This window comes from Salvia miltiorrhiza, chromosome 8 (genome assembly GCF_028751815.1).
Source record: "Salvia miltiorrhiza cultivar Shanhuang (shh) chromosome 8, IMPLAD_Smil_shh, whole genome shotgun sequence".
Lineage (NCBI taxonomy): Eukaryota > Viridiplantae > Streptophyta > Magnoliopsida > Lamiales > Lamiaceae > Salvia > Salvia miltiorrhiza.
The window spans coordinates 8,724,332-8,749,892 of NC_080394.1; the positions used below are offsets into that span (position 1 = coordinate 8,724,332).

The 25,561-nt window shown below is 35.9% G+C and overlaps 4 protein-coding genes across 5 annotated transcripts; 1 reads left to right on the plus strand and 3 right to left on the minus strand.

Moving 5' to 3' along the window:
- Window positions 1-205: 205 nt before the first annotated feature.
- LOC131000703 (V-type proton ATPase subunit a1-like) lies at window positions 206-9,080 on the plus strand. 2 transcript variants are annotated; one of them, XM_057926737.1, is made up of 18 exons: window positions 206-692; window positions 1,490-1,534; window positions 1,945-2,067; window positions 2,160-2,267; window positions 3,010-3,123; window positions 3,218-3,391; window positions 3,522-3,659; window positions 4,938-5,045; window positions 5,139-5,246; window positions 5,348-5,496; window positions 5,667-5,820; window positions 6,020-6,180; window positions 6,885-7,091; window positions 7,173-7,356; window positions 7,444-7,527; window positions 7,759-7,955; window positions 8,035-8,094; window positions 8,564-9,080. In XM_057926737.1, the coding sequence occupies exons 1-18, from the start codon at window positions 552-554 to the stop codon at window positions 8,766-8,768; spliced, it is 2,460 nt and encodes an 819-aa protein (XP_057782720.1). In that variant the 5' UTR covers window positions 206-551; the 3' UTR covers window positions 8,769-9,080. The 2 variants fall into 2 exon arrangements, 1 of the variants encoding a protein (XP_057782720.1); XR_009093771.1 differs by lacking the exon at window positions 8,564-9,080 and having other exon boundaries at window positions 256-692; window positions 7,769-7,955; window positions 8,035-8,100.
- Window positions 9,081-9,665: 585 nt separating this feature from the next.
- LOC131000704 (protein NRT1/ PTR FAMILY 2.7-like) lies at window positions 9,666-12,034 on the minus strand. The gene is made up of 2 exons (XM_057926738.1): window positions 10,604-12,034; window positions 9,666-10,521 (listed from the first exon to the last, which is right to left on the minus strand). The coding sequence occupies exons 1-2, from the start codon at window positions 11,134-11,136 to the stop codon at window positions 9,714-9,716; spliced, it is 1,341 nt and encodes a 446-aa protein (XP_057782721.1). The 5' UTR covers window positions 11,137-12,034; the 3' UTR covers window positions 9,666-9,713.
- Window positions 12,035-12,676: 642 nt separating this feature from the next.
- LOC131000705 (protein NRT1/ PTR FAMILY 2.7-like) lies at window positions 12,677-14,879 on the minus strand. The gene is made up of 4 exons (XM_057926740.1): window positions 14,532-14,879; window positions 14,221-14,438; window positions 13,618-14,138; window positions 12,677-13,538 (listed from the first exon to the last, which is right to left on the minus strand). The coding sequence occupies exons 1-4, from the start codon at window positions 14,623-14,625 to the stop codon at window positions 12,755-12,757; spliced, it is 1,617 nt and encodes a 538-aa protein (XP_057782723.1). The 5' UTR covers window positions 14,626-14,879; the 3' UTR covers window positions 12,677-12,754.
- Window positions 14,880-17,077: 2,198 nt separating this feature from the next.
- On the minus strand, window positions 17,078-20,149 carry LOC131000706 (mitogen-activated protein kinase 3). The gene is made up of 6 exons (XM_057926741.1): window positions 19,541-20,149; window positions 19,315-19,444; window positions 18,801-18,938; window positions 18,377-18,709; window positions 17,628-17,811; window positions 17,078-17,539 (listed from the first exon to the last, which is right to left on the minus strand). Exons 1-6 carry the CDS (start codon window positions 19,705-19,707, stop codon window positions 17,370-17,372), a joined length of 1,122 nt encoding a protein of 373 aa, XP_057782724.1. The 5' UTR covers window positions 19,708-20,149; the 3' UTR covers window positions 17,078-17,369.
- Window positions 20,150-25,561: the final 5,412 nt, after the last annotated feature.

The following is a 25,561-nucleotide window of genomic DNA, read 5'->3' on the forward strand; positions in this document are numbered from 1 at the left end:
CCAACTTAATATAGGTGATCTGTTAGATGATCATTTTATCTCATTTTTTATTATTTTAGCTCAAATTTAAAGCTATGATTACTTTTGAAAGATCTGTTGTGGATGTTGTTATCAAATGATTGTCAATTTAGAAAACTTAACAAGTGTTTGCAACTAACTTCCTCAAAATAAAATAAAAGATGATGGGAATTTGACGAAATTTACCCTGGACCGCGTGACCTTGGATTTTTCTTGGCTTAAACTCTTCTCCACCGTTTTACCAATAAAAACCCCAAAAGCGACCAGAAACCAAGCTGTTGCAGTTTCCACCGCCGCTGCTTACTTACTTGCTACTAAGCGCGCATACACAATAAAAATCAACTGACATCTATTCACCGACACCCGCATTCCCCATATTTCTCGCACTAAACCTCTCCATCTCTCTCTCACATACACACGCTACTAAACCTCTTCAACACCTCTCTCACACAAATGCACTTGTTAGTTGGTTTGATCGGACATCTGAAGCAGAGGAGAGACTGAGTGGTGCTGGTTTTGGCGGTGAATGGATAATGGAGTACATCGACAATTTGCCAAGCATGGATCTAATGCGCTCCGAGAAGATGATGTTCGTGCAACTCATTATCCCCGTCGAGTCGGCTCACCGCGCTCTCTCTTATCTCGGCCAGCTCGGTCTCATGCAATTCCGCGACGTACGCTCAGATCTCTTTCTCTCTGTTTTTCGCAACATTCTACTGGATTAAATTATTTTACCGTTCGTTGTTACGGTTTCCATTACTGTTTTGTATATATATATATATATATATATATATATATATATATATATATAGATTTGAATTTGGTGGAGCGAATGCCTAAAAGAGTGTGAATATAGATTGGAGGAAATGTAACATCATGCCGAGGGAGTTTAAATGCTGACAAGTTTGACACTGACATCATCTCCAGCATTGGGAGTTTCTGTGATTCTTTTGGCTCCTGCTTTTAGCAATTTAGGTCACTGGCTGCACATTTGGTCCTGAAGGATTAAAGTTATATCTGCCACTTATATAGAAGAGTATGAGTACTGATGATCATAGAGTCCATTACCAAGTGAACTGAGCTTAAATATCCCCCCCTCTTTTATAGTGTTCTAATTTCACTTGGCTCACGAATTTGGAGAGATGAATTTGAAGTTCCCGATAACAAATTTATTGAGGTTGTTTGGGTGAAAGTTCTCATGTTACTCATAATCAGTTTGTATAGAGGTGGAGTGCAGCTGGTAAGCAAAATGAAGAAAGTCCTGTACTTTAGGCTGACGGTTTTGTCCAGCTAGCATTTGACACTATTGATTCTTATAGTTTTAGATAATGTTACTGGCACTATGGGATGCTTCTGCACTCCTTTGTGGATATCTACTTGAATTTCTGTTTGAACTCATTGATAAAACATTTTTTCTCAGCTTGTGGTTGCTTATTTTTAACAACAATCTTGATGTTTTTCTGATTTGCAGTTAAATGATGATAAAAGCCCTTTCCAGAGAACATTTGTTAATCAGGTAATGTCTATGAAATGCTATTGATTGTTTATTTTTGGGACATACATTGCCAATCAACTTTATTTCCTAAATTTTGAGTTTCACGCTTCGAGATTAGATTTAGAACCTTATATTACATTTGGTCAATTGGACTTCTTATTTATTGTGAATTCTCATGAGAATATATACAATTCATTTAGTGTTAATATAGATCAATTTTTAGAATATGGAATTAGAAGTAGGATTTGACTAATTTCTTGTATCAACTTACTTCTTTTAACCATGAAATATTTCTCCATCACATTTCTGTAACTAAGAATCTTTACTAGGAACTTTAATGTCAATTATGCTCTTTTGCTGGTTTGATGGTGGATATTTTCTTCTTGAGTCATCATTCTTGCTTTTCAAGATTTACTTCCTGGTATCTACAGGTTAAAAGGTGTGCTGAGATGTCTCGGAAACTACGATTTATCAAAGATCAGATACATAAAGCTTGTTTGACACCATCTTCTAATTCATCTTCTCAATCTGATATTGAATTAGAAGAATTAGAGGTCTGTTTCAGTTTGTCAACCATCTACAGTTTAATATTTCTGATGAGTTTATCCTGCTGCTGTGACTGATTAGTTGTTTATACGGATCTTAGATTCAACTTGCTGAGCATGAGCATGGGCTGAGCGAAATGAATGCTAATAGTGAGAAACTGCAGCGAACATATAATGAGCTGCTTGAGTTTAAGATGGTATTACAGAAGGTAAATAGTCAAACTATTGATGTTTATCTTCTTTTCTTTGCCAATGAAAAAATGCCTTCCTTTGAAGATTCTTAGCTTGGGTTTCGGCATAAATAATTTGTAAACAATGTGAGTACTTTGAATATTCATTATTTATATTAATGTACAGTTTTGAGTTTCTAAAGCAGCACATCATCATGTGGTTACATGTGTGTTTCTATCTAAAAAAACAAATAAACTTATTTTCATAGATTGCCATATCATTACGTTCTGTTACTTTTTGTTTATAATATGTGGCATTAATTTGTTCATGCAATTACCGATGCAACAAGAAATTCATATCAATATAGTTGTTGAATAACTTTTTACTTATTATTGACTCGAATTACAAGGAGAAATACAACGACATTATGATTTTACATACTCGAATTCTTAAACCATGTTGACCAATAGACTATTGCCACATCCAGCTAGGAAAAGATTATAGAAGTATGAGACATCCATTTAACCTTTCCAACTGAAGGCAGAAAATACATTATTACCAAAAATAATGAAAAGCCGGATCATGCTAAACTATAGAAGGCAAACTTTCCGCTGTCCAATTGAATCTGTTAACTGGACATGTATTGGCTCAACACCCAGATGCAATATTCTTCTATTCCTTCATCAACTTGTAGTCTTGTCTGTTTTGGGTTTGCTGTTTCTGGATATCGTATTTATGCAATATAAGATTCCAGTCATCTCAAAGTTATGGTAACTCCAGGCAGGGGACTTCCTTTTATCAAGTGGGAGTCATATGACAGCCGAGGAGACAGAATTAAATGACAATGTTCATATTAGTGATAATTATGCAGATACCTCGTCACTTCTGGATCAGGTAACAAGAACAATAAGGATTCTTCCTACCGTAAGCTTAAGTAAGTCATGAATCAATTTTGTTTCTGTATTCAGGTAGGTTTTCTAATTTTCAGGAGATGCAAAATGGACCTTCGACTCAATCTGGTGTGCGATTTGTTAGTGGTATCATCCCTAAATCCAAAGCTCTAAGATTTGAGAGGATGCTCTTTCGTACAACAAGGGGAAACATGCTTTTCAATCAGGCACCAGCTTTTGATCAAATCCTGGATCCTGCAACAAATGAAATGGTATTGTTTCTTTTGATTTTATTAGAACACTTGTTATTTGGATGCCAAAGCTTAGCCATGAAAGGAAACCTCAAGCATGCTATTTTTGAAGAATACATTGAACACTTATTGTTTGGTTTTGCATCTGCAGGTTGAGAAAACAGTTTTTGTGGTATCCTTCTCAGGGGAACAGGTGAGAATAAAAATCCTGAAAATTTGTGAAGCTTTTGGTGCAAATTGCTATCCCGTTCCAGAAGAAGTGACCAAGCGGAGGCATATAACTCAAGAGGTATGTTAATAACTGGATTGCTTTTGTGTTCTTTTGCATATAGAAAAGAAACACATGCGTGCGACATGTCTTTCTGTGATTATTATTATGGCAATATAGATATATAAACATAGTTCCTTAGTTTTCTACTTCATTCAATACACTTGAGGGCTCAGTTCCATTGATAATCTCTCTTATCCGGCTAAAAGTGCTTAATGATGGTCTAGTAACATGGCTGGCCACTGGCTTTGATGTAGTTCTCATGTAGGGTAAGGAGATGAACAAAATTACTGTGTATTTGCCTGATGGACTAGATCCTGTGGCATATAAGTAGTCCTCTTGCTCCAGCCCTATATTAAATGTTGTACTAAAGCCCTTCAATGTAATTAATCACTAGCTCCCATTACTGTTAATAATCAGCAGCAGAAAGCGGACTGTTTGAAATTATGTTCCTGTAAGTACATGGTTGCAGGGGCGTAGCCAGGGGGGGGCTGAAGCCCCCTCCCAAATTTTGAGGTTTTTTTTTTTTTTTTTTTTTTTTTTTTTTTAAATATATATATAGATATATGTTTATATTATAAAAGAAATTTGTTTTACAAAAGTTGATTAGCTTGTTATATTCTTCCATTTATAATTAATTTAAGGATAATTGTGTTATTTAAAACTATATAATCTATAAAAATATTATACATTATTATCACTATTATGCTTGTCTTTTAATAGAAAATGCCTAAAATGGATGGAATGCCCAAAAAAAATTTGTTTGCTATTATTACTATGCTTGTCTTTTGTTATTATTGATTCTAGCTTGTAATTTATTGAAATATATAATTTATGAAAATATTGTTCGTTATTATTGCTATTATGCTTTGTCTATTAATAAAAAATGCCTAAAATGTACGAAATGACAAAAAAAAAAAGTTTGTAATGTATTGAAATTAATTTGTAATATATTGAAACTATATAGTATATGAAAATGGTGTTCTTTATAATTACTATTATGCTCGTCTTTTAATAAAAAATGCTTTAAAAATACAGAATGTCCCAAAAAAAATTGTAATGTATTGAAACTAATTTGTTATATATTTAAATTATATAATCTATGAAAATATTGTTCTTTATTATTACTATTATGCTCGTCTTTTAATAAAATAATGCCTTAAATATACGGAATATCCAAAAAAAAAAACCTCGGGGCTACCGCCCCCGAACCCCCGTGTAAGCTCAGCCCCCTCCCAAATTAATTCCTGGCTCCGCCACTGCATGGTTGACAGCATCTCTTTCTCTTCCCATTGTCAGGTTCTATCGCACCTGTCTGATCTGGAGACAACCTTAGAGGCTGGCCTCTGTCATCGAGATAAGGTTCTGACATCCATTGGATTTCACCTTCCCAAGTGGATGAACATGGTAGGATTCAGCTTATGTAGTTTCTCTTTAGTTCTGAAAACCATTGGCGTGCTTGTACGCAAACTAATTTAATTTCCTGACTCCTCTCTCTAGGTGAAAAGGGAAAAGGCTGTCTATGACACATTAAATATGCTGAATTTTGATGTCACAAAGAAGTGTTTGGTTGGTGAGGGATGGTGTCCTATCTTTGCTAAAACTAAGGTACTTCTACTATATGCGCTCTTTTGTTTGTTTGTGGATATAACAGGAGCGCTCCATCTAGATAACATTTATTGAAAGGGATGGGATCTGACATATTGCAGATACAGGAAGCTCTGCAACGTGCAACACGTGATAGTAATTCACAAGCGGGTATAATCTTTCACGTGAAGGACTCGGTTGAGTCTCCTCCAACATACTTTCAAACCAACAATTTCACAAATGCATATCAAGAAATTGTTGATGCATATGGGTAAGCCAGTATGTTTGAGCTGTATTCTTTAGGATGACATCAGCTTCTTATTAATTTATTTATTTCATTTTTGTCTAGTTTTGTTTTGTTGAATAACTGAATTTACTAATAGCAATGTAACAATGTTTTCTTTTAATTTCTCTGTGTCGATGCAATCCTTTATCTGGCAGTGTTGCTAAATACCAGGAGGCGAACCCTGCAGTTTATACGATTATTACATTTCCGTTTCTTTTTGCTGTGATGTTCGGGGACTGGGGTCATGGTGTATGCTTGCTATTAGGGGCATTGATCCTAATTGCCCGTGAGAAAAAACTTGGTTCACAGGTACACCATCTATTTTTTGAGTTCAGTAACATGAGTGTTCAAACTATATATCTGCAGAGACAATTTTGCTATTTTTATTGCCTTTTCCAATAGCTATTGAATGTTTGTCCTGTTGTCCATTTAATTTTTTACATCAGGTTTCCATCAATCTATTTACTTTTTTTAGTTTTTTTATAGTGTAAATGTTTATCTCCTTCAGAAACTTGGCAGCTTCATGGAGATGCTATTTGGTGGCCGATATGTACTCCTCCTGATGTCTCTCTTTTCAATTTATTGTGGCTTGATATACAACGAATTCTTTTCCGTTCCTTTTAACATATTTGGAAGCTCTGCCTATAGATGCCGGGATGCTACATGCAGGTAAGAATCAGTGCGTGAGTACTGTTAATCAGGTTTATTGAGGAATAATGGAATAACTCTGTATAGATAGGGGACATAATAATGCACATGAATGTAGTAAGTCTCAGTTGGGCTGCTTTAATGATCAAACTGGCTTTAAAATTGTTCTGTTCTATATCTACCTTCCCCCACTTCCACAGTTGAATGGTTTCTGTTCCATCTAAAATGTGAAAGTTCATAATAAACACTTGAAATAAATCATCTTTGCTGGACATGTGTTTTCAATTGAATTTAATGCATTATTTTATTCCTGACTTTAACAGGATTATAATCTTTCTATACAATCTTCAAGTTAGAAGACTGGCACACATACTTCATGGGCACAAACTTTTTTTATAAGCTCATCTTACGGCTGTATTAATGAGACATCATTTGGTCCTTTTCACTGGACAAGTTAAAATGAAGTGAAGCCTCTTAACCATAAATCTTTTCTTATATTTTATTTTAGTATGATAAACTCTGTATTTTTACATGGTATTTCTCATTAATTCTCTGCTATATAACTTAACACCTACCAATCTGGTTTTCCTACTGTTCTATATTACTATCATCTATAACTCTTTATTACTCTACTTTCTTCGGATGTGTTTTAGTACTCTTGTCTGTCAGTTTTTACTTTGTTAATGTATAACTAACACTATTTCTCTCTTTCCTGCCTTGAACAGTGATTCTCGTTCTGTTGGTTTAGTTAAATATCAGGACGCATATCCATTTGGCGTGGATCCAAGTTGGCGTGGAAGTCGCTCCGAGCTTCCTTTCTTGAATTCTTTGAAAATGAAAATGTCTATTTTGTTCGGCATTGCACAAATGAATTTGGGAATCATCCTAAGTTATTTTAATGCACGCTACTTTCGCAACTCACTTGATATAAAGTATGTTGTCTCAACTGCTTTTTCTTTTTTTTTTAATTCTTAATCTTTCACAGTCAAAAACTTATTCCACTCTCTTTCTAGGTATCAGTTTGTGCCTCAAATGATCTTCCTTAACAGTCTATTTGGGTATCTTTCTCTTCTCATCATTATGAAATGGTGTACTGGTTCTAAAGCAGACCTTTATCATGTGATGATTTACATGTTCTTAAGTCCTTTCGAAGAATTGGGTGAAAATCAGCTGTTTTGGGGTCAGAGCATTTTTCAGGCACGTTTCTTATAAATCTTCTGTTGCTTGTGACATTATATAGAATATATACATATGCTGACATTCACTAATTTAAATTATTTGTAGATTATATTGTTGCTTTTGGCTGTTATTGCTGTCCCATGGATGCTCTTTCCAAAACCTTTTATTTTGAAGAGACTCCACTCTGAGGTACTGTCATGTTTTTGTTCTGCTGTATATATCCTTCTTTAGCTCCTTTGTCCTGGGAGATGGTCGTGGAAACCCTGCTCTATATTGGTACCTGTACAGTTATATTTCTTTTTCTCTTCTAAATTCACTTCCATTTCTTTCATGGTGGCTTTCTACCATATCATCTTTTGTTTTGTGTCCTGAAAGCATTGAAACAATTATTGACTTTGCCCTCTTGTTTGCATATCTAAGCGATTTCAAGGCCGGACGTATCAGATTCTTGAAACCTCAGAGACCTATAATGATGGGGAATTTGATTCTGCAAGCCAACCAGACCATGAGGAGTTCGATTTTACTGAGGTATTCGTTCATCAAATGATACATACCATCGAATTTGTACTTGGTGCAGTTTCAAATACTGCATCATATCTCCGGCTGTGGGCTTTGAGGTAGAGGATCTATTCCATCATGTAGTTAAGTTCCATCTTCGCTATCAATCTTGTAATTCGTTTTCCTTGTATTTTACAGTTTGGCCCACTCAGAATTATCAACCGTTTTCTATGAAAAAGTTCTCCTTCTTGCATGGGGGTAAGTTTTCTTAGCAACGGGCCCAAAGCCTTGTACAGTTTTTGTCTTCTGTGGTTTAAATTATACATTAGTTTAACGCCCTATGACTCCTTCCTACTCCTTGCATTGTTAATGAAGCCTCCTTGCAATAATGTTTCGGCTTTCCCATAGCCATTTTGCATTTAAACTTCAGCTGTTGTGGTGAATTTGTTTGTCGGTTTTGCATTTCTGGTGTTAATGTTCTATCTGGTCAAATATGCTTCCTGCTAACAAATTATGTAAAGTTAGTTGACATTAAAAGGAAAAGAAAATTACCGAAACTTATTTATAATCATTAGGACACTGGGACACTTGATGGGTAATTTTTTGTTTCTGATCTACTACCCTTTCATTCTTGGCATATAAATGGTACCCTTTCTTGATCTGAGATGAAGGTTCTATACCATGCTAACAACAAATTTCTCTTCTGGCCAAATGCTACTGAATGTAGGTATGACAGTCTCGTCGTACGTTTGGTGGGTCTGGCAGTTTTTGCTTTTGCCACAGCATTTATACTACTCATGATGGAGACGCTTAGCGCTTTCCTCCACGCCTTGCGTCTTCATTGGGTGGAATTTCAGAATAAGTTCTACAGTGGCGATGGCTACAAGTTTAAACCCTTTTCTTTTGCTGCGTTGAATGATGATGAAGATTAGAACCTCTCACATCCACATCCATTTGGCATTTTTGCGAGGAAGTAGCAGCGAGGAAGATGAAATCTTTTGTTGTGCCAACGGAGCATAGAGTTGGACGTGTATGCGCTGACAAAGGATTGCTGCTCTCATTTTTTAACATCATACATACAGGTATTCTGGTGTTGGAATTGTAAATCTTGGCTCAAGACTTTAGATACAATGGTCTGTGTCTATCTATAATGTTTGCATGTAAATCGTCTCCAAGTGTGAAAGGACCTGGATTCAGGTATTGTAGAGATGGACCTCTGTGCGTAAAGTGTCTATATTTTGTTCGTTCTTGGAGCCACATTATTTGGTCTTTTTTTTAGCCACGTCTAATTTTCATAAACAAGAATAACTGCTCAACTATGCGTATGCTATGCTATGCCAACATTGATTCTTTATGTAATTGAAGAAAATAATCTGCAGTATTACAATAAATGGCAATAGTTGGGATAACATTAGTTGGTTTAGCTGTTTGCCTTATTTTACTATTTTTGGCCAGAAGCCTCTATTATTTGTACTAATTGTAGCATTGGCTCACTTGCAAATTGCAATGCTTGTTTGGTAACTATAAGGCGGAAGCTCAATTTTCTTGTTTGCTGAAAACAGAGAGTACCATGAATCTCTATGCGAGAGTAAATTTACTCTTGTGACTTTTACTAGCTTTCTTAATTTGAATTATTGAGATTTTCAGCTTCACTACCCTAAATTAATCGAATTGTCATTAATCTCACCCCACTAATGCGAGTAGCTCTTAGCTGTGAAGATAAAGATGGGTTAGGTATTCCGTACAACAAAACAACTTTATGATCCAATTAGGTGGCATGATAGTAAACCAAATCCAATTCTTCCATGATGCAATAAACCCAGCACATATTTTGCTCAACTAATCATTGCAACATGACTTAGATCAACCTCAACATTTCAAGATTTATGATACTTGTAGAAAGATGCACAGACAAGAAAGAACACCAAATTCAATGCTCCCATGATACTACACAACCAAAACACATTGTCTAGTCTCCCTTTGTTTATGTTGTTAGGCAACCATCCCGTGGCCATCCGGACAAGATCGATGACGAGATTGCTCGAATAGAAGGCCCCCGCGATGGTCAAAGCAACAACGGCGGTTGCTGTGCTCTTGAACGATGTTGGGAATTCTTGGTAACAAAATGCAACTTGTCCGGCAAAATGGAACCCTTCGGATACTCCTAGAAGGGCTAGTTGTGGTGCTTGCCACAACAAGGACATGGGAACGACTGCATCGACCTGTTCTTGCAGATTATGCAATCTGGCGAGGCTGAGTCTCTTGCACTCCACAAGTGCCGCAACAACCATGCTGAGTATGGTGAAGACGTGGCCAATCCCAACACGCTGCAGGGGCGTGGGAGGCCTAGCAGGAGCGAGCTTTACCCAGAGTGGGAACACGAGGCGATCTAGTAACAATATTGTGACACAAGTTGAGATGAGCGCACATACTTGGATTGAAGCAGCTGGGATGTTGAAATGAGAGTTTAGGTGATTGTCCATGGTTTTCCCCTGTATGATCATGAAACTCATCTGCACTGCTATAGGGATAGACAAGATATAACCACTCAACCATATTGGCATAATCTTGATTATCCTCTTCAGATCTTCAACTTGTTGCACTGTGCATAATCTCCATGGACTTATCACGAAACCTTCTGTTCCAGACTCTTCTAGACTCTTCAGCGCTGCCCGGTTCAAGAACCTACAGTTGCACCAAAACACTTTGTCACACAACTAACTCACTTACATTACATGACCTATTATCAAGTGATACTTAAACTGACTTGAAAAATGGTGTGGGAGCCTCAGCCAGTGTCTGCAAACCATGATGATAGTCTCCAGTTTCTTGTGAGAGAGGCATCTTCCTCTTCTTGGCGGCTGCAACAACTACGCAGGCCAAGGCCTTGAAGGGGCTACCCTTAGGCGTTAGAAAGCGATAGAATCTGGTGCCACATAGGAAAACTAGCAAGCCAAACACATTGGCCAGGGCGAAGATGGTGAAACCCCAGGCCCAGCTCACATTCTCCTCCACGTATACTAAGATGGTGGCGCTCACGAAATTGGCCACATAGATTGTGAAAATGTGCCAGTTGAAGAATATCCCTTGCTGCCTTGTGGTGTCTAGCTGATCTGCTCCCATGGATGCAAGAGTGAAACGCGTGCCCCCGTTTCCTAGAGAGAGCAGAGCCAAGGCTAGATAGAGAAGTGCGGATTGAGGAGGCGAGGGATGTTTGCAGAAGGAGGATCCCTTTTCACAGCTAGGAGGCCTCAAATGGCTCACTGCTGCACTTAGTTGAAGTAGCACTACTCCCTGCATTAATATTGCATTAATTCTTTCTTCCTTTTTTTTTCACAAGAATATAAGCGAGAGAAACATATATACCAGCAAAGAGATGAGAGAGGAAAAGCAGATGACAGAGAAGCAGCCAGCAAATGAATCTGCGATTATAGCTGCAACGATAGGGATGAAAGTGATGCTTCCATTGACATAGTTGGTGATCTTAGCAGCATCTGTGTCTTCAAAGTGGAACTCATCTTTCAAGAATGTTATAAGGTTCACTATCAATCCTGATGACAGTGACAACCCAGCCATTGTCGCTGTTTTCATTTTCCACAAATATTAGCCCACAAAAAAAAAAAAAAAGATGCAATAGTTGTGTTAAGCTTATGAGTGGAAGTAGTGTGTGTTTGTTGTCTGAAAGAGACAAGAAGAGAAACCTATGATGAAAGGAAAGGTGATCCATCCGCCGCGACCACGCTGCAAAGCTGCTTCACTCTCCATCAATTCTCACTCAACATTAAAATATTATGGTTATTATTTTCTTTTTGCATTGTTGAAACTTATAAGGATGGATGATATATTTATTTAAATTTATGTGCTTTTATTACTGATTCGTGCCATAATAACCTTTCCAAAAAAGGAGGGAAGGAAAGGTCAGCATGCTTTGTCATATAATCTTTTTGAGGAACTCATTGAATTCACGTAATAACATTAATTACTTTTTGCCTTGTTTGTGTTGAAATCATAAACTATGATCATCTATCTTTTTAAGGAACTCAATATGGATTTGACCTATAAGTTTTGTGTAGAGATGTAGAAGATTAAAGAACTTCATGTAGTCACCCAAGAACACACCATCGTGGAAAAGATGACACTTGAGATGTAAATAATTTGAGAAATTTTCCATTTCTCAATAAGGAAAAATATGTTTTTGTTATTTTTTTAATTTTCAACTTTGCATAATATTATAGTTTTATTGCCAATATTTTCCATCCCTCTGGCCTGTCACTCTGCATCCCTCTAGTATTTAAAATCATCGTCCCTATATTGTTTGTCTTAAGGATAGAACTAGAATTTTAAGAATGGACGAACAAGTGAATATATCGATAGGATGAGAATATGTATTTATAATGTGGAGAAGAAAATATATAATCCTAAATTTAATAAAAGAAATTTATTATTACAACGTAAAATAATTTTCTGTTGAAGCTATATAGTAATTTTTTATTTTTTATATATAAAAAAGCGAATTGCTAATTTAAAGTCAATTGCAATTCTTAATTTGGTTGATTTAAAGGTCATGAATTGATGCTAAGCTGTAATCTATTCTATTCTTTTAGAATGAAAAACACAATTTCATTTTATCCATTTTATTTTTAATCTCATATTGTTCACCGGCCCATTTAAAATTTATATAAAATGATAAATTTTGTATAATCATATCAGTTTTTCATGATAGTCCATCAATTAAAAATCAAAATAAAATTATAAACATCGATTTTTCATTAAATTTCACTATAAAATGAAATATAGAATTTATACAAATACTATTCATTTACTCTTGAAACCAAACGTATTAGTTATGCAAGTAAAACTACTTTATTATATATGCATACATTGTTCAAACACAAATTTGGAATCTCCCTCTCACAAATCAAGTAGTAATAGAATCATCACCAGATTCATCAACAATCTTGTAGCTGTAGAATGATGCACAAACAAGAAAGTAACAAAAATTGAAGGCTCCTAAGATGCAACACAACCAATACAAATTATCTAACCTCCCATCATTTATGTCATCAGGCAGCCATGCTGTGACACTCCTCACAACATCAATGATACCATTGCTGCAATAAAATGCAATCCCAATAAACAATGCAACTGCTGCAGTTGCTGTGGTTTTGAGTGTGTTTGGAAATTCTTGATAGTAAAGTGCAATCTGCCCTGGAAAATGGAATGCCTCTCCCAAACCAGCAATGCCTAGCTGTGGCACCAGCCACATTGCTGACATGGCAACAATCCCATCATTTCCTGCATCTGATCTCAGCCTCTTCCTCTCCACAGCTGCTGACACTGCCATGCTGGCAATGGTGAGGGCGTGGCCGATGCCAATACGTTGGAGAAGCGTGAGAGGCCTTGTTGTGAGTCTCTCCCATAGGGGGAGCGCCACCCGGTCTATGATGAAGATGGAGAGTGAGGTCGAGGCCAGAATGAAGACCGGCATGGAGCCTGCGGGGATCTTGAAACGGCCTCCTAGATGACGATCCATGGTTAGCGCCTGGATCACGGTGAGGCTCAACTGGATGGCTAGAGGGATGCAGAGTGATAGGCCAGTAGACCACAGGGGAAACAGCTTGATTAGGCCCTTGAGCTCCTCTACTTGCATCACTGTGATCGCCTTGTCTCCTTCCGTTTGCAGCGCTGCACGGTTCAAGAACCTGTCCAAATTTCAGAATGTTTTGTTATTACTAAATACTAAGGTAAGTCATGATAGGTCAAAAAATGGTTGATGATCACCTGAAGAAATGTGTAGGCGCTGTTTTTGTGGAATCTTGGTAGTAATCTTCATTCTTGTCTGAAAGGGTCATTTTTCTTTTACTGAGAGCTGCAACAGCTACACGTACTAGGCTCGTGAACGGGCTTCCCTGAGGCTTCATGAGGCGGTAGGAACGTCTACCGGAGAGGAGAAGTGCTAAACCAAGCACATTAGCCACAGCACAGATGGTGAAGCCCCATGTCCAACTCAAGTTGTCCTCTACATACACTATGGCAGTTGAGCTAACAATTGTGGCTGTGTACATTGTGAAGATGTACCAGTTGAAGAAAATCCCTCGATGCTTTGGGCTGTCGAACTGATCTGCTCCCATCGTTGCAATGGTGAAACGCGTCCCTGCATTCCCCAGGGATGCTAGCGCCAGTCCAATATACAGCACTCCAAACTGAAGGTGTGATGGATATTTGCATAGATTTGATCCATCCTCACATGCTGGAGGCCTCAGCCGATCAACAACTGCTGTTAAAACCAGAACCAACGTGCCCTGCGCCAACAAAATGCTTAGTTTATCTTATGAAAGCCAGCAATATGATGCAGTGTGTTGAGGTGAAGAAGAGAGGAATTACGAGAAGAGAGATGAGCGACGAAAAGCAGATGACAGAGTAGCAGCCGAGAAAGGAGTCAGCTATGACTGCACCAACAATAGGGAAGAGGGTGATGCTTCCATTCACAAAGTTGTAAATCTTAGCAGAACTTATGCTCTTAATGTTGAATTCTTGAATCAAATAGACGATAAGGTTAGCCGTCCAGCCTCCGGCTGCAAGAGCTAAGCACCCCATTGTCCCTAAAAGTGTCCAAGTTACCATACTGATGAGTTGAGTTCATGTGATTTCAGCAGCACCAAAAATAATACAAGTAGAAGATGAAATGAGATAACCTATGATGAAGGGGAAGGTGATCCAGCCTCCACGCCTGCCTTTACGCGATAAACGAGCTGCTTCATCCATGGAACCTGCTGACTTGTCTCTCATTTTTCTCAACCTGTGTATGCTCACAACTCAAAACTAACTGATTTATTGAGTTTATCTGTACAAGAAATTCTTGGCGTCCTAATATTTTATACTTTTTTTTTGAGAAACCTAATCTTTTATACTTAGTTACGGCACAACCACCACCATTTTTTGTTCTTTCTTGGAAGGATTACATCCCCAACTAGCAAAGTCAGCTTTATCGTGCCTAAAAAACTCAACTTGTTTGAACAATCATTACGGCAAGGTCAATGATTGATCCAATTTTCTTGAAAAGTTTGTCCCATATATTGCATAAGAGTATTGCTACTTGCACAATAATATACTCTTTAAAATGTGGATTAAAAAATATATCAGTGATATCAAAATCTTCTCAAACACTTAAATTATGGCAAGCACAAGTTTTGCCATGAATGTAAATATCATGATAATGATATTCTTATGTATGTTAATGAATAAAGAACCAATGATGGAAGCGGTTCACCAAAATATCCTCAAGACGAATTAAAATACAGTGCAAGATGTCGTGTATAGTGTGTTGATCATTATTTTATTAGCAACAAAAATTGCAATTAACGCAGTGTGTCTTGTAGTATAAATAGCAATCGAGTATAGTATATACAAGAACTGATAAGCGAAAACACTCTATGTAATTCTAATAAATCCCAAAAAACATTTATATGGTGCAGAAAATAATTATACTCAAAACAAAGCAAATAAATTCAAAGGAAAATAAAATAAAATAATAAAGATAATGTACTATCGTTAATAAAACACATGCATTCAACCTATTGATTCAATTACCAATTTCAATCCAGTCTGATCAAAAATCACTAACTATTCATTATCTTCTCTAACGAACAATTATGAAAGTAAATTAATAAATTCTTTAGCACACAAAGAATAACTTCCTATAGCTAACCTATCACATTCAAGTCTCAAGGTAAACTATATCATGCATTCCTGGATCAGCTGAACAATTATCACATTCAAGCCTCAAATTGAACAGCTAAATATGCAAATTATTGATCAGGTAATTCATAAGAAATCAAGCACCCGAAATCATGAATCACAAGTAGGGATGACAATCTACCCGCGGGTAACGGATATCCGCGAAAATCCGAACCTATTAGGGTGGGTTTGAGAGGCATTTGATATTCACGGATAGTTTCGTGATTGCAATTCACTATCCATTTAGTTCGTGAGTATGAGTTTGGATACTTACTATCCATACCCGCGAAACTTGATTACCCGCGAAAAATACCCCCCAATTATCCGCAAAATGCCCACAAAATATATTTAAAATATGGACTTTAAATTTACATATTAGATATGGGCCACCACATTATATCTAAAAAAAGGGCCAAATACTCACCTAAACCCTAAGCCCAAACACTACAAATCTACAATCCCTAATTTCCTTATTCTGCTATTCGTAAGCTGTGCTTCCCTCACTACAATTCTTCCACCGATTCCAAGCTTCCAGCCACTCGCCGGATGAAACAAGTGGATTTGAACTATGTTATTAGTGTTGGTTTTTTTTTTTGTATTAAATTTGTTATAAATTTATATTTAAATTCTGTTTCACGATTATCCGGCGAATAGCGGGTTCGCGGATACCCGACGGGTAGCGGGTATCCGCGGGTGGCGGGTTTGGATACCATTTGATATTCATGGATAGTTTCGTGGTTAAAAATCACTATCCATTCAATTCGTGGGTATGAGTATGCATAGTCACTATCCGTACCCGTCGTACCCAATTGCCATCTCTAATCACAAGTTAAAGGACAAATTGATATCAAAAAATAAAATACACAAATTCAATCAACTACATACAAACCCTGGAATCAGATAAAAAAATTAGTCAGACATAATGAAAAAGAAAGCAATTGAAATAAATAAAATAGATAAAAACTGAAAAGAAACAGTTAAAATCTTGAATCTTGCAGTAAAAATAAATCTAATCTATGAAAGTTATAAAATTCTAAATGTAAAACTGAAAAATATGACAAGAGGAAGGAAGAAGAGAGGTGTAGAGATATGTCTAATAGGTCAAGAAAAAGACCCTACATATAATCCACATGAGAAAAATACAGTACAGAACTGAAAAACGCGGAGAAAACAACGAGATCAACGACCCGAACGACGCTCACAGCCAAAGTGGCCGGACACAGGCAAAAATTGCTTCTTCAAGCGGCGGTTGTCGACTGGGTCGCCGTGACTCCCGCGGCTGTTGCTCACGAATATAGCTTCGAAATTTTTATAAATTTCATCAAAGTTTTAGAAGTATCATATTTCATAAGATAAAATAATATAAGCATAAAATAACTATCAAACACTCAATTTCTTATAAAATTGACATCATAAAAATATTAAAAATCATGAAAAAGTGAGTGTTATTACGTGCGTTCTTCAAGAGAAGGTTAGAGCTAAGAATAGATTCATATAGTTAAGATTGAAGTATGAAAGAACATTGATTGATGTTAACAACTCTCACAAATAGTAGTTACATGCAGACTGTACATGAAATAATCTTAATGTTTCCAAAAAAAAAAAAAAACAACTCAAGCCCTCAATACAGAATACAGTCTACAGAAAACATAAGAGATGAAATATGTAACTCGGCAGGTTCAAGGCCTTGCACAAGCGAAAAAATGGAGCGGGTGAAGTAGAAGTCGAAGCATAGTTATTTTAAGTCTTATGCTGTCTGAGTACAAATATAGCTAGTGATCACTCGAGAGGTCGCATCACACGTAGGTCGGATTCAGTTCCAAAGCCTCCTTGTAGATCATGTCCTTCATCTGCTCCTCTGTCAGCATTTGGTGCTCCAAATCGAAGGCGAATGGCGTTAAGCAAACTGGTTCATCGGCTACATCGTGTAGCTTTGCAAGGTAAGGATGTTCCAAGGCTGCTTCCACTGATATAAGATATGATCACAGCTTAGTTCTTCATCAACTGAAACAAGGTTTTATGTGGAATCAAACACCCCAGAGAGAGATTATTACCTGTGATTCTCTTTGCTGGATTTATTGTCAGCATCTTGTCAATAAGATCAATAGCCAGAGGATTGACATGTGGGAAAACCTGAGCTAAGTTCTGACGAGAGTGGCGTGGAAGCTGTCGGATGTACCTTCTTGCATCCTCGTTTCTTGTGAAGTTGAGGTCGGAATCAGTAGGTGTGCCTAGAAGCTGCAAAACAGATTATCAAATCAGAGACGTTTAGTGGTAAATTAGCAATGAAATCTATGCAGCAATCCCACAAAAAAGAAAGCTTCAAAACAGAAAAGTTTAGTTCTAACAGACAAATCAAACAACTTAGGATCGGAAAAGTTGGAAACTAAGCTAGCCCTTTTTGCAGCATGAATCAAGATTTGAAATTTTCTTCAACTTTTTTTTTGGTAGCGATGCAATATGAAATCTATGCAGAAATCCCAAATAAAAAACAATAGCTTCAAAACAGAGAGATTTAGTTCGAATAGGCAAATTAAACAATTCAGATAGCAAAGCAAAGTATGGACCAAGAATTGAAATTCTCTTCATTTTTCTGAATGGTAATAATGATGCATTATGAAATCAGTGCAGCAACCCCACAAAAATAATTAGCTCCAGACATAGAGAAAGTTAGTTGTAACAAGCAACTCAAATAATAGTTAACAAGCAACAATCATGGGAAAAAAAAAAGTAGCAGCCCTTTTGCAGCATGCATCAATAATTGGAAAATCTTGATCTTTTTTAAGATTGGTAATGTATGTACCTCAATCAACAAGTGCATTTGATGCACGTGATCTTTCCCAGCAAACAACGGCTTCCTGTTCATAAGCTCCATGAAAATGCAACCAACCGACCAAACATCAATAGCAGCAGTGTACTCGGACGAATTGAGCAGGAGCTCGGGTGCCCTGTACCATCTCGTCACAACATACTCTGTCATGAAGTCGTTCTCTGAGCTCGTTCGTGCCAGCCCAAAGTCGCATATCTTGAGGTCACAGTTCGCATTCAGCAACAGATTGCTAGGCTTCAAATCTCTATGTATCACACCAGCAGAATGTATGTATTTTAGGCCTCTTAGAAGCTGATACAAGAAGTACTGCAAATAAAAACAACCACCAAGATTTTAGCTTTGATTCATGTTTTTCGAGGCTAAATCGTTCAGAGATGAGCAAAATATGATTTGTTACCTGACAGTGCTCCTCTGATAACCCCTGATTAGACCGAATTATTTGGTGAAGATCAGTATCCATCAGCTCCGTTGCTATATAAACATCGGTGAATTCCCTCCTTAGAGGAGGAGGAATCACATCTGTTATAGCAATAACCTGTCATCATAAGCATCGCTCAATTTAGCAAAAATTGCATAAACTATATAACTACTAGTACAAGTATAGTGTCTCTAGAAATATAGAAAATAATAGAATCCATAATTACCAATTAATATTGCATATAAAAAATTCAATTCCTTTATCACAATTCTAAATTCTAATAGAATATAGTCAATGAACTCTTTTTTCACTTGAAGAAATATACTGCTTTGATTCAATATTTGAATGAACATTTCATGATTCCGAGTCAGAAAATGAAGAAGAAAAAAAATCCCCTAAAAATCAAAATTCTTGTGGGGAAAGAGGAGAAAGTCAAACTCATTTTAGAAGCAAGAAACATAGAAATTTAGAAGTAAAAGGGGTTGGAACAAACATTTTCGTGATCCAAGTGGCGAAGAAGCTTGATCTCTCTGAGAGTCCTCTTGGCATCCATGTAGTTGTCGAAGGCATTGGCAATCTTCTTCACCGCCACCATCTCGTTGCTCTCCGAGTTCATCACCGAGCTAATTTCAAAACACAATTCAACAATTCACTCATCACAGGAAAACCTAATAATTTGGCATAGACACACAGAAACGCAAACACGTGTGAGTTGTTACCAGACTATGCCGTAAGCTCCGCGGCCAATAGGCATGATCGGGGGGCGGTACTTGGTGGTGACCTCGAAGGTGTTGCCGAAGATATTGTACTGGATAAACTGGCCGCCGTGCGTGGCCACCGCCGGAAAATCGGGGTACTGGCCGCCGGCAGCTCCCATGTCAGCCATGTATATTAACGAGAATGTTGGAAGATGGAAGATTGGAGAAGGATAGGATGCATGTAGGGGTGAATATCTGTATATATACAGGAACACGAACACGAACACTAACGCGAATAATACTCCATTTTTTGGAAGACGATGGTTACTGGAAGTAGGGAAGAAAGCGCGTGTTGGACTTACTGAGTGATTCCAAACCCAAACTTGAGCCGCCCCCCATCGGACGGCCCTCACTTGGTCTTGCTTTCAGATCCAATGCTCCACATTTGCTCTGCCGTTTTGTCAACGATTCCTCTCCATTATTGCGCGGAACTCTTTATTATTATTATTGCCTCTCATTTTTGGAATTTAATTGATGTCTAATTATAAATGTGAGGGAATTTAATATGTAAAACTGGTTAAAAAGTGAGTTTGCACGTTTTTCAGAAGTTGGAGTAGTAGTAGCTACAAGCCTACAAGGGAAATATCATAGAAAAATCGTGGAACCCAAATCTTGTGCTTTCAATCGTGGGATTTTGGTGCTTGCCTACGTGTTTCACTTTCTTAATAATATTAATATTAATATTAATATTAATATTAATATTCATAAGTTTAAATTTCTTATGATGATTGTATTGAAATTTACTTCAAGGACCGCAAAAGGTGCTTTAACAAAGTGGTCGCAAATCGCCAAATCCTATGATCGAATATACTTAAAAAGTTCAACTCATCTATTCTTCTTCTTTTCCCAAATGAAGTTCAAACCATCATCTTTTGAAGCTTTTATTCATGTGTTTTATCCGAATCGTTGTATTGATTGACTTCTCGATATAAAATTGTAACATGTTAAAATATAATTGAGGTGATAATTCCCAAGAAAATTATATCTACAAAATAGCTGAGTTTCGTTTTCTTCAATTTTCACAATGATCGGTCTGTTGGTATTAGGTAGATTGGTAGAGCGAGAGTAAAAGAGAAAACGCAAATCATTTCATATATACTAATAATCTATATATTTAAAAAGATAAAAAAATAAAAAATGAACTAATTTTTTCCTATCATGTTAAGAGCCCAATCTTAAAAGCATGCATGAAACTAGTTTGTATATTCAATTCGTAACTATATATATAGTTGATTTTGTTATTTCGCTAATGTCATGGAATAATGGGACGTGTTCCATTCTGGAAACCTAGTTAAAATAATAAAATTAAGACACGAATTAAGTACTTACTTTGGAAGAGGCGCAGTGATAGCCGATTTGAAGGTAAGTCGTGGGATTTGAAGGTAAGTACAAGAGATTAAAGCAAGAATGTGGAGTTGGAACAATATTTTCAAATTGTTAAAAACGGAGCCGAGGCAACTATATAAAGTTCAATAAAGTTCTTTTCTTGATAAAAAAAAAAACTATATAAATATCGTGCATTCGTGCTTGAGACAACTAAACTTAAAAAAAAAAGCAAAATAAAAAATGCAACGTCTTCGCTTCAAGGGAAAAATAAATAAATGCGTCTAAAAAAAAATAAAAAAATACGATGTCTTGATTGTTAAATATATCTATAAGCACCTATCCAGACCCAAAAATGACAACACCCAAAAGAAACAACAGAGAAAAGAGGAGTAAGAACATGCTAAAGATTAAAGGGCTAGTTAAAAAATAACTCCACCCAGTAAACAAAGAAAGCAACATCAAAAAAGAAACAAATCAAAACGAACTACCTATCATCATGGACACAGAATTTAAAGTTAGGATAATCAAATTGGTACATCCTAATCACAATAAGACTAGTAGCAGATAACCTTCTCTTTAAAAAATGAAATATATAAAAATCGTTATATTAATTTGATGTATTTAATCATTGGACGTAATATATATATGGATAGATAGATATGTATTAATCAGCTAGATCCAAGTTTGGATTAATATTTAATTTGGTGGGGATAGTACGTTGCCTATTCAACACAACAGTGAGGGGTGAGGGTCAATATGTGGTTTATTTATATTATCAGCTGGAAATCAGCATGTCAAGGTTGACCCCAACGACCAACTCTTTCCTATGGATATTTATCATACTAGTGTATTACCCGTCGAAATTCGACGGGTACATATTTTTTGTAATTTATATATTTTATGTTATTCTTATGATAATTATATAAAATAATTTTTTATGTAAATTATTTATATAATTAAGTAAATTAAATTAAATTAGTAATACATTTTAAATTATATTAATCTCAACAACTTTTAGCAATTAAATTATTAATTTTGTTGAGATCATAAAATACCCAGTAGTTTTCATATGAAATTTTATAAAAAGTTAACGCGTAAGAAAAAAAAAAGAGTAGAAATACATATAAATTTGACATAGGTATGATGGCGGATTGATTTGTTGCATTTGTTATTACAAGATTTATTAATTTTGTTCAATTTTTTTTTTTTTTGCCTTTTGACCATAATTTTATATGGAGTTTGAAAAATCATAATTGAATTGTGAATATCATATAATTCCGAACTTCTAAAAGCATAACTAATTATGAAAATAATCTCACCTGATATTTAAAAGACCATAACTGATTATCGAACATCGTATCATTTGGAGTTTTAAGACCAACTAAGTTGTGGGCATCATCTCGTCGCAAACTTGACAGATCATCTCTAACTTCTGAGCATTATCTCGTCTGAAACTTGAAAGAGAATCATCTCGTCTAAAACTTGAAAGAGCATCATCTCGTCTCGAGTTTTGAGCATCATCTCATCTAGAGTTTGAGAGAGCATCATCAAATATGAAATTATATTCAACCATGACTCCAATTGTCAACTATCTAACAAACATAACTCTAACAATTTAGATATTTTATTTATATATGTAATTTTATTAGTTCAAACTCTAGAGAGAAAGGAAAGAGAAGAGATCTTAAAGCAGTAAAAGAGAGGCGTGCGCTTTATTTCATCATCGTAGGTATTTATAGGCATTGCGGTCGGGGTAAAGTAGTAAATTCGTTTGGTCATCTATTCTGCATGCTCGCCATTAAACTAATTAAGGCTATTATTAGATTATAACTTGTCAGGTCATTGTCCCCTAATTATAGAGCTGGATTCTGTCCTCATCATCCCGCTTTGTCTAGTAGCTCTGGATTTCCTTCCTTGGGGCAGACTTTTACTCTTTGGCTCTGCTCTGCTAAATAGCTCCGCCTTCTGGCGAATTGTCTCTGGCGTGTGGCTCCGCGCTCTGGCTCCAATAGCTTAGCTCTGACTCTGGATCTGGCGATTTGGCTCTGGCTCTGGCTCTGACTCTAACGACTTAGCTCTGACTCTGGATCTGGCGACTTGGCTCTGGCTCTGACTTTAATGACTTAGCTCTGGCATCTCTGCTCTGGCAGCTCTGCTCTGGCAACTTGGCTCTGGCCCTCTGGAAGCTCTGCTCTGGTTAGCTTTGGCTCTGGCAGCTTTCCTCTGGAAGCTCTGCTCTGGCAACTCTGCTCTGGCAGCTCTGCTCTGGAAGCTTTGCTCTGGCATCTATGCTTTGGTTAGCTCTGGCTCTGGCATCTCTGCTCTGGTAGCTCTGCTCTGGCAGCTCAACTCAGCGGTGACTCGGTAGCGGACGAACCGCAAGCTCAGCGGTGACTATTTCGCCGGAGTTTAGAAGAATGAACGACAACGGGTTATAGGAAAAAGAAATCTTAGGGCTCTTGTATTAATTGCTTCGAATGGAGAATTCTCATTGGTTTAAGAAGTGGAAACAGAATCGAACTAATTAAGGAATGGAAGAGGGAGTCAGAGACGAGGCGGAGCAACGCCGCCCTTAGGATGGCGGCGACGCCTGAATTTAGAGGGAGAGAGAGGCGGGCAGTTTAAGGGGGGAATTAGGGCTCAATTTGAGTGTGCAATCGACTTTAGAGAGAGAAAAGGATTGAGTGAAGAGAGAGACAGTGAAGGGGGAGACGACGCCGACCTGATTCAGGGACGGCGGCGATGGGGTGAGGAAAATGGAGGCGTGAGGAAGAGGGAGGCCCGACTTTTGTTTTAAAAGTGAGAATGAGAATATATAAATTGGATTCTCAAATGCCACGTTGCAGATTGAGATTGAAAAGAAAGAATTTGAGGCCTGCCACGTAGGCTAAGGCCTAATCGTATTATAGAATAGATATTATTATTGTTGTTGTTGTTGTTGTTGTAATGGACGAACAAAAGCAAATAAAGTTTGCAGAAATGAAAAATATATTTTTCTTCCCTATATAAATAAAATGTATGGATTTATTTTATAAAAAATAAAAATAAAATTTTAATTATTTTGATAGACATATAATAAGATTTTGTTTTAAAGTAATCAGTTTATAGAATTTGTGTTTTATTATGCAAACATGTAAATCAATGACCGGACCCGTTTATAATTTACATATACATGCATGTCTCAATTCAAACTTAATTCAAAATTAATTTTATTGAAAATTAAGAATATAAATATTATATATATATATATATATACAATATAATATATTGCAACATATACATATAATATGTACGCTATTGAGAAATATAAAATTAATAACAAATATACATCTAATCACTAACATTGAATTAAAATAATTTATCGTATATAGATTATAATTTTTTTTTTCTTATCAGACATGTAAATCTAATTTTTATCTAGAAAAAATAAATAATAAAATTTATTAATTTAGATTATATGTAATGTTGATATTATATATATATATATATTATTAATTATATTTATTATGATTAATGAATCTTTATATAGAATGTAATAGTTAATTAATTAATAAATGATGAAGATTATATATGGTAAATTTTGAAATGGTGAGATTTTAGATATGCCACATAGGTTAAGGCTTAATCCTATTATATAATAGATACTGCACCAATTATTCATTATTAAAATAATAATAATAAAAAAATCTTTTAATACCTTACTGGTCTCATTGTATCCGGTGAGTTTATTTATTTGATTTTATTTTGTAGTTTACCACGTATAAGTTGTACTGTTTATAATTTTATATCAGTAGTCCTCTCAACAACCTTTTCATGAATTATTTGACATCTGCTGTTCAAATTTCTCCTCCAACTCATAAAACAAATAGTAATTTTAACTATAAAATCGATTCTCTTCATCATTCTATAAAGGGTTAATAGTTTATAAAGAATACCTAAATTTTAATATTATTTTGTATCAATTAATATATAAACTTTGAACTTTTGGCATTTGACGTAAATTAAAAAAAATTAAAATTGGAATTTTCTTACATGGAAATTTATATTTATAAGTTGTTGATCAATTAATACATAAATTTTAAATTTTTTTAAATTTGGATCGAATTAAAACTACAACCACATTTAATTCTGATCAAATTCCAAAAAGTTCAAAGCTTATGTATTAATTGATTAAAAAAATTACATGTAATTAGCCCTTCCAGAAATCACATTTATGAAATATTCATGAACAAACACTTTAAGGGCATCAACATATATACTATATACTAATGCACATCCATCTTTAAATTTAAGAAGAAGCTATATATATAGAATAAATTAAGTCCTTATTTATTTTGTATTTTAAAATACTTAGTTTTGATTTGCCTAGGACAAAATTCAGAATAAATTGTTAGTTATGAATTAGATTAAATCATAACTTCACGAATTTTATTTAAAATAACATAGGTAATGTCCGTATATAAGAACGAGGGTTTGGATCTTTGGTTGCGAGTTGCGTGAGTTGATGGATATTCATCAACGTGTTGAATTGAAAATTAGCGAATTGGACCAAACCCAACATACTTATGTCAATATCTATCAAGAATTATTACCAAGACCGATCACTTGTCAACCACATTACTAAACTAATTAATGTCTAAATTCTTTTCATTTTTT